General features: G+C 57.2%; 1 protein-coding gene across 2 annotated transcripts in view; it reads left to right on the top strand.

Moving 5' to 3' along the window:
* Positions 1-1,131: 1,131 nt before the first annotated feature.
* TRIOBP (TRIO and F-actin binding protein) overlaps positions 1,132-8,559 on the top strand; it is a 21,720-nt gene continuing 14,292 nt past the window's right edge. The window contains exons 1-6 of one of the 2 annotated variants that reach the window (XM_017737872.1): positions 1,132-1,317; positions 2,655-2,788; positions 4,347-4,787; positions 5,560-5,692; positions 6,058-7,041; positions 7,311-7,406. In XM_017737872.1, coding sequence (XP_017593361.1) covers positions 1,204-1,317; positions 2,655-2,788; positions 4,347-4,787; positions 5,560-5,692; positions 6,058-7,041; positions 7,311-7,406 — 1,902 coding nt within the window. In that variant the 5' untranslated portion in view covers positions 1,132-1,203. Of the gene's footprint in view, positions 1,318-2,654; positions 2,789-3,174; positions 3,295-4,346; positions 4,788-5,559; positions 5,693-6,057; positions 7,042-7,310; positions 7,407-8,559 lie in introns of those variants that run through there. The other variant, XM_017737873.1, reaches the window with a different exon arrangement.

The raw sequence follows: 8,559 nt of genomic DNA on the forward strand, positions 1-8,559 counted from the left end.
CATAGGGAAGCGGAGGTACTGGGGGCACTGGGGGGCACTGGGAGCACTGAGCATGGCCGCCTGCATGCATGCCAGAGGCCCTGGGGATCGCAGCATTATCCCCTCAGTAGGCCCCGAGGGATGTGGGGAGCAATGATTTGCCCATCAGGCAGTGGGGGTACCAGGGGCTCCAGCCACGGGTGGCAGTCAGTGGGCAGTGGTGGGCAGCGATGTTGGCGTGTTTAGTGCTGCATCCCTGGCAGGGGAGTGCTTAGGCTTCCGTCTAGCATTTCGTGTGAGCAAGTCAAGCAAACATGCCCCAGTGCGAGGAAGGATGCTGCAAGGCTGGCACCTAGTGCAACTTGCTGTACTGAAAGTAAGTGCACTGACAAACAAATACTATAGCTTTGGTTTTGGCACTGACGTTTGGCCTTGGTTGTTTTGGGGAGCAGCTAAAGCCCTGGTCAGCTGCTCTGACTCAAGTGTTCATGTTTAGGGCACCAGCGGCATGTTCACGTCTCAGATGCTGGTCTGATTTCCTGTCCTTCTGTTGGTGCCTCCTCCGGGCAAATTAGGCAGAACCCTCCCAGCTCAGATCACATCCTCAAATCTGAGGACTCACTCTCAAACTCTGCAGGACAGAGGAGGTGATGGTGGACAGGATGCTTGCAAAAAAACCAGAAGAGAAGTGGTGGATCCCAGCTGTTGTGCTAGCAATGCTTGCCCTTCACAGTTTTGCAATCAGTTGCCCTACAGGTCTCAAAATTTTGGTAGGATTAACAAGTTTAGGAAGAGTCTCAGTGTGTTTCCAAATTTCCTAAGCTGCTTAGAGCCATCCCTTTATGAGCAACATAATTAAGAAGAAAGGTTTCAGTTTTGTGCCTTGTAAGAGAGGAAGAACATTTCCATCAAACAAAATAGCAGGACACAAGGACTGTTCGCAAGGACTCCCAAACTGGGGGGTGTCAGCAGTCATTTCAGGGTGCAGTGCCCCTTCTATAAGAGGTCCCTCCTAGAGCCCACTCTTTTCTGTATTTATATGGGTCACCTTGTACCTGGGTTCCCTTTGATTCCAGTATTGACAGTTGGGAGCAACAAACTTCAGTGTGGAAATAACATCCCTGCTTCCACAGCTTCTTCTGCTGCTGTTCCTTCCTCCTTTTTCTCCTGGCTGGCCCCCGCCAGTAGCCCATCAGCCAAAGATCTTCGTCCCTGCTATGCACAATGTCTGGTTCAGTGGATGACGTGCCTTGCATGAACTTTGAAGCCAACATATTTGCAAAGAGCCTGTGCCAGCACTGTTTCCGAGCTGCAGGGGCTCACCAGCATGCTACCCAGGTGAGCTCCTCCATCCCACCTGGAGGCTGTGGATACTTCATTCAGGGCCTCTTTGTTCTATACTGGGACTCCACCTGCCTACGTAGAGATGGAAATCCCTAAAACAAAGGCTCAGCCAGGATTTCTAGATGTGTTGTGGGGGAAAAGCTGTATGGGCAGAGGGTCTTTCCGGGCATAGGAGTGCTTAATTTAACTGTGCCAGACCAAAGCTGGGAGCCAAGATTAGCAGGAAAGTGCTGGACATTGGATACGAGGGGCTTGATAGACCCTGGAAGAGAAAGCAGGGGTGTCACAGATGCAAAGCTACACGGAGAGAATCGGAGACCGGCAGAGCAGGGACCCACCCTGTATTAATCTCTGCTTGATGCTTGCTGGCATTTACAGCTTTGCCTCACCTTAAATGTGGTCCTGGTCAATTCCCTGTGCCCTCAGCTGTTGGCTTGGGGCCAGCGCTCAGTCCTGTCCCTGAGGCAGCTTCAGCAAGCTGTTCCCAGAGGAGAAGGCAGGAGAGGGATAAATCTCATGGGGTTTTGGGCTCCAGGTGCCTCGACCCCAAACGGTCCTTTGGGACAGGGCTGGACACTGGAAGCTACTTGGCTGTCTCCGACTGGGTGACAGCTGGTTTCATGTTCACAGACGGTTTCGTGTTGTTTGACGTCCTCCAGGAGTGACTGGCCAGGGATGATGAAATAGTAATGAACCTCCCTCTCTCTTTCTCGCCCTCTCCCCCTCTCCTCCCGGCCTTGGGCCCTCTAAGGTTACCTCAGCCCTTCACCCTCGATCTGCTCAGAGCTGTCACCTCTGAGCGAATCCTGGTGCGGGCGAGATGCTGAAGGGAAGGCGGCGCAGACAGCCAGCTCCCTGGAGCCTCCCCCACTGCTGCTCATAAGCCCCGCAGGTAACAGGAGCCAGGGAGGATGCTGAGACGCCTGCAAGATCTGACAGAGAGAGGCAGAGGCTGGGACTACAGCCTTTTCTGCAAAAATCTTCCCTCCTCTTGGCTCCACTACCTCTCCCTGAGCTATCCTGCTGGTGAGGGAGAGCGGCCACCAGCAGCATCAGTGCCGGCAGGGGGGGGGGCAGTTTCCCTGAGCCCTCATCCACACATGCAGTCTCTGGGATGTCTGCAGCATTCGGCATCAAGTAGAAGTGTGCTGGGCCTCTCTGGCCTCTTACCGTAGGAGAAAAATCTCAACGGTGGGCTGGGAGAGTTACCAAGAGCCCTGGAGGCCAGGCTGCTCTCGGAGGAGGTAGAAGAAGCAGGCATTTCCAAGGGGCAGCCTTCATCCTCGTCCTTGGCACACTGACAGCACCGTTGCACCCCTTCTCCCTCACAGGATCATGCCACGGAAGTCACAGGGCGCGATGCCTGCAGCGACGCAGCCCCGCGAGAGCCCTGGGACTCTCTCCATATTTTAGCCCCGCAGTGTGAGGTATACGTGTGTGTGGGCCCGGCGGAGGGCACGGAGCGGTGAGTACCGGCCGGGAGCCCTGCTGCTCCGACAGGCCCCTTCAGTGGGAAGAACAGAGGAGGGGGAGCGGGAAGCCAAGCAGGGGGAAATCAGCTGCCTTTTCCTTGATGCTCTGCACGCTGGTGCCTGGGAAGAAGGACTGAGAAATCCCCATGCCATGCCCTCTGACCATTCCTCTGGGCTGTGCCAGGAGAGGTCAGGGGGCCCTTGAAAGAGTCTCCTTCATCCTCACTCCCTCCAGAGCAAGGCTGGTGGCCTCAGGATGGGCTCTGCCAGCCTCTGCCCATCCAGTAGAGAGTGAGTCAGTGTGGCTGGGGCTGCCAGTGCTGTCACTTGCCCCTGAGCTCTGCGGGCTGTGCTGACCACCAGCTGTCCTCTCTCCCTGCCCCACAGCTGGCACGAGAGCAGGCGATATCCCCCACTCAGCCCCGGAGCTGAGGGTGAGCACAGAGAAACTGGCACCGACCCCAGCGCCTGTGCCGAAGCCAACTCCACGCTTGCCAGGGTGAGATGGGGATCTCTTGTGGTTTGGGTTATTTTGGTCTCCCCAGCCCCCTTGGCCCTTCAGTGCCACTTTTGCTGGGCCCATTCAGCAGGTTCCTGGGCACACAGACGTGTTGAATTTGCCCCTCTGGCTCTCCTGCCTTGGGCAGATGGAAGAAAGAGCCCATCATGTGCAGGGAGGTGGATTTGATGATTCTTATGGGTCCCTTAAAACTTGAGATATTCTATGATTCTAAGGTCCTGAGATGCAAGGGGGGATCAGCTGAGACTCTTAGTCCCCACAAAGGAAGCTCTCCCCTTAAAGAGCTCATAAGATTTGCTCTCGGATACTCCCATGTGGACTTCCCTGCGTTGTTCCTTGCCATCGTTGGTCTGGGATCATCTTATACTCACACAGCTCCTCCTCTGGTGGTTCCTTTTCACCAGCAGCTTTGGGCTGAACAGGCTGTGAGTTTTCATACATGCTCTTACCTCCTTCCAGCCCACAAAAGCTACTAGTCCCCATTGCAGAGATCTGCCCTATCTTGTCTCCCAGGAAGGGGAAATGACCCGGTTGTGGGACAACACTTTGGGATCGGGCAAACGGGACATGATGAGCTACTTGGGCCATAAGGAGGAGGTGCGGTCACCAGCCCCACAGGCAGACAGACCCAGGTGGGCTCAGCCTGTTCCGTCCGGATCCTGGGTGAGAACTGAAGCCCAGGGCTTTAGGAAAGAAATCTGTCCGCTGAAAGCAGGTACTCTTGGTTTGCTCCTGTGTGAGATCCTGGTTCTGGTCTGCTTTCCACCCAGGGGTCTCTGAGGTTCAAGGCAGATCTCTATTTAAATTTAGCATCTCTTTAGCTAATTCCAGTCCCAGGAAGTGTTCAACACATCCATGGGCACTACGTGAGAGTCCATCTGTGTGTGTGCTGACCGTGAGCTGTGGGCATCTCGGGTGTTCTCTATCTGCATGGTTTGGCATGCCCTCGGCTCGCAGTGCTGTGTTCCAGTGCTCCCACCCTGCCTCGAGGGAGTCTGGGTTTTATCTCTGCCCTCCTGGACCATTTCTAGCTCTCCTCCGAAGACCTGCTTTGCCGTGGATGTGGTGGCATCCCGCGTCGCTCGTGCCTCCCCCAGTAACGGCCTTCTCCCCGTCCCAGAGCGCCGTGCTGCCAGCCAGAAGCCCGAGGAGAGCTGGCCAAAGCACCGAAAAACTGACCCTCCCTGGGCATCCACCCTGCCGCGTGCCCCAGCTGGCTCCCCGCCGGCCCGTAGTGACCCCCTGGGTGGCAGTGGGCACCTCTCTGGCCCACGGGTTCGGGAGTCCCACGGCCACTCCGGCGGTGGGGCTGCAGAGGGGCGGCACGGGCTGGAGAGGCAGGAGTACACGGTGCTGGCAGACCTGCCCAAGGCCAAGCGCCTCAGCCAGCGGGACGCTGTTGACCGCTATGGTTCCCGGACACTCAGCCCTGGCCGAGTGGAGGTGGAGAGGATATTTGGATGCGAACGCAGGTGAGAAGCAGTGGGACTCCGCAGTGGTCAGAGGCTGGGGATTGCCCTTCTACGCTGTTGGGGGGCCCCCACCTCTGAATCGCTGTGCTTCAGGGGGAAGGCAGGGCTAGACGGTAGAGCTCAGCTTTCAGCTGTGCTTAAATTTCCCTCAAAGCAAGGGTTGGGTTTAGGCCCAGAGCCTCCTCCATTGTGGCACACAGGCAGCTGAGGCTGTTGGAAGGGTGGAGACAAGCTGCACCGCTGGAAGGGAGCAGCCCACCTTCCTCATCCTCACAGCCACCTGGAAGCTGCAGGACATGCTGCAAAGCAGGGCTCCCACCAGTAAAAAGGGAAGGAAAGAGGTGTTCCCCAATCCCAGCATCAATAGTTCCCCAGGGATTCTGCATTCACTGTAGGAGCCACTCAGGAAATGATGGGGGATGCCAAAAAGTACCCAGTAGCTGTTTGAGCTTTGGCTGGAGAGGCAAGAGCAGCTCCAGCACTGGTAGCACAGGGCAGGAGGGGACATAAAGAGGGACTGGGAAATTATCCTGGGCAAGTGGGTGGGATGTAAAGATGGAGGGAAGCTTGAGGAATAGTGTGAAGAAGACATGGTGAGGCAGCAGGATATGAAAACTGAGGTGGCTGATGGGGACAGGGAGAGGCTACGGCGCACACAGTATCTGGGGCAGGTGGAGGTCTGTGGGGTCAGGCTGTGGTGGAGCAGGGTTTGCAGGGGCTCTGCTTCCAAGCTGAGCAGGGTGGCAGCTGGACCAACTGTGTGTGCCCACAGGAAATCAGAGACACTGGAGGCCTTCCAGGCTCTGGAGGAGGGCCGTGTGGACCGGCTCGATGGCAAGACGCCGGTGCCGCCCAGCAAAGGCCACCTAACTCGGAGGCGGTCCAGTCCCAGCCTGCCCAGGGAGGTGAGGCTTGGCTGCACAGCAGGACCTCATGCCAACTCTCCAAGCTGAGTTGCTTTTTCCTGCCACATTTTCCTCTATTTCTGTCACATGCTTCCCTTTTTCATTCCCCTTCTCCCTCTTCCCTCTAATCCCAGCTGTCCTGCTGTCATGGACTGGGACCCTTGCTGCTTGAATTGCAGCAGCCCTTTCACCCTTTGGGTACAAGAGGCTTCTCTGCAGTATGGACTGGCTCCATGCACAGGAATGCAAGGGTTCTCTGGGGAAACATTTAACCAAATCACCTGCCAGCCCTAATCCCATCTTGTTCTGCTCACTGGCACTTTTTTTTTAAGAGGACTCTCTGCTCTCTCTCCCCTGTGACCTAGGGTCAGCGATTCTCCTGGCAGCTTGAGCAGCGCAGCAGAGACCCCAAGGAGACCCGGCGTTCCCCCAGCCCAGCTCGGCACCCCGAGAAGGCAAACAGGACCCGGGGGGACTCCCCACGCCCTGCCAGCCCTGGCTGGCTGCTGGAGAGAGGCAGCCAGAGCCCACGCTCTGCAAGCCCAGCCCGCAGGTCGGAGAAGAGAGCAGGGGAGCCCCTGAACCGTCCCTGTCGCACTGAGAAAAGCTGGAGAAGCCGAGGGGAGCCTGCCCGGTCCCCAAACTTGGAGAGGGGCCGAGCCACCTGGCAAGCAGGGGGTATACGGCAAGCACTGGAGAAGAAGAGCCGAGGAGATTCCCTGCACCCCACAAGTGCTGGGAAGGGCTCAGATAATGTCAGGCTGAGCCGGGCAGGGCCACCACCACGGGCCCTCAGTCCTGGGAGACGTACAGAGAGCACAAGGAAAAGCCAAAAGGAGAGCTCCCCTCCCAGCTTGGTGCGGTGGGCAGAGAGGCAACGAGCGAAGCCAGGGGAGCCGCTGCACCTTGCAGGGCCCAGGAAGCCATCTGAATGCAGCTGGCAGAGCCTGCGGGAAAAGCTGACATCCTCCCAACCCTCTAAGGGCACCAGCAGTGACTGGAAAGGCCGAGGCAAGCCCCTGCGCCCCATGAGCCCAACACGACCACTGGAGCAGGACTGGAGGGGCCGGGGGGATGCCCGCCAAGCACAAGTGTGGGAGAAGGACTGGAAGCGCCAAGAGATGCCCGTGTGCCATGCAGATGTGATGCGCCAGCTGGAAAGGGACTGGAAAAACCCTGCTAGGTGTCTGGATGTGGGACTACGGTCAGATGACAGCTGGAGAAGGCCTGAGAGTCCAGTACAGGATCTGGAGGAGGACTGGAAGGGTCCCAAGCTTGCACAAGATACACACAACCCTGAGAAGCCACTGGAAAGTGACTGGGGGAACAAGAGTCTTCTCATTTACCATGTGAGTAAGGCAGGAGCCAGAGGTGATGGGGACACTGCAAGGCCTAAAACTGGCAAGCACAGACTGGGTGGGTGCCCTGGGCTGCAATTCTGTGCACCAGTTCCCTCAGATCCTCTGCTTCTCTGGGGAAACTCTGCTGCCTGCCTGGCACTGGGAGGAGACAAGATGCTTTCCTCCCTGGCCCACACCAGGAGATGGATGCTTGGATCTGGGAAACTGAGGTGAGGACTAAACCCCAATGGCTTCAGGTCCTGCTTTCTCCCCTGCAGCCCCAGCTGGGTGGAAGCACCTTCACACCGCAAAGCAGCACTGGCTCCTCAGGAAGCCCACAGCCACATTTGAATGCCAGTAAGAAGCGCAACAAGGTAGGGGCCAGGTCCTGGGAATTGTGGGGAAGGGCAGCTGCCCTTCTCTGGGGGTCACTGTGGGCAGGACCGAGGTCTCCAGCACTTGATCCGAGCAGGCTGAGCATGGCGCTGCCTTCCTATGATGTCCTGAATGCTCACTAACACTCCCCTTCACTTTGTCCTTCACCCATGTCTCGAGTGGGGAAACTGAGGCACAGAGCCTTTTTATAAAGCCAGAGAAGGGCGAACAGTAGACCTGGGACTAAAATCTCAGTATAGCTGCTTTTCTTTGCTTTATTATTGGCCAGTGCTGTGACAGCACGGAGGGTTTTATGGGGATGAAGTGGGCTTTAGTGGTGTGAAAGAAGATACAATGTATTGTGTTGGCGCTCCTGTGAAATGGCACTGCAGCAGCTTTGGAGGGCTGCAGAAAGTATCCCGGGAGCCCATGTAGCTGGTGGCTGCACACAAGCTCCTGCCTCTGTCCCCCCGTGCCCATCAGTCATCTTGGCCAGGTCATCCTCTGCTAGGACCTGGCTTTGTTCTTCATACAAGAACAAACTGCAGCCAGGAAAGAGGTTGTCAAAGGCCTCTGAAAGTTGAAACGGGTGGCATCCTTTCCCTCACTTCCCTGCATCGGGCCAGAGAGGAGCCCAAAGCCTGAACTCACCCTGTATGACAGGGCCAGATTGCCCCATCTGTGCCAGGTTTCTTCAGCACTGAGCTCTGGCACCTTCCCTTTGCCTTGCAGCAAGAAGCATCACCTCAGTATGATTGCCTGGTTGAGCCTGGCATTTTGTGATGCACAGTCCCTCTCCCCTTTTCCTTTGGGACCCTCTCTAGCAATTTCCTTTTCTGAGGCCAGCTGGCATGGCTTTCCAGGGGCACCGGAGTCTCCCCATGACCTCCTACCACCCCTGCCACGTGCCCAGAGAGGTTCAGTTGGTGGCTCGTTGGATAAAACCGAGCAGCCCCAGGAGCCAAGGCGAGGACTCCATTGTGTGCACTGCTGAAAACCCCTGCCTGCGAAAAATCCCAGCCTGAGAGCAAACCCTGCCTGGGTAAGGGCTGGGCTCCTGGCAGTCCCTTCCCGGGGCAGCAGCGGCTCAGCCCGTCCCTCCCAGGGCTTCACCTTTCCCGGGCCAGCGGGGCGGGAAGGGGACACGGCTCA

This window comes from Corvus brachyrhynchos, unplaced genomic scaffold (assembly GCF_000691975.1).
Source record: "Corvus brachyrhynchos isolate BGI_N302 unplaced genomic scaffold, ASM69197v1 scaffold56, whole genome shotgun sequence".
NCBI lineage: Eukaryota > Metazoa > Chordata > Aves > Passeriformes > Corvidae > Corvus > Corvus brachyrhynchos.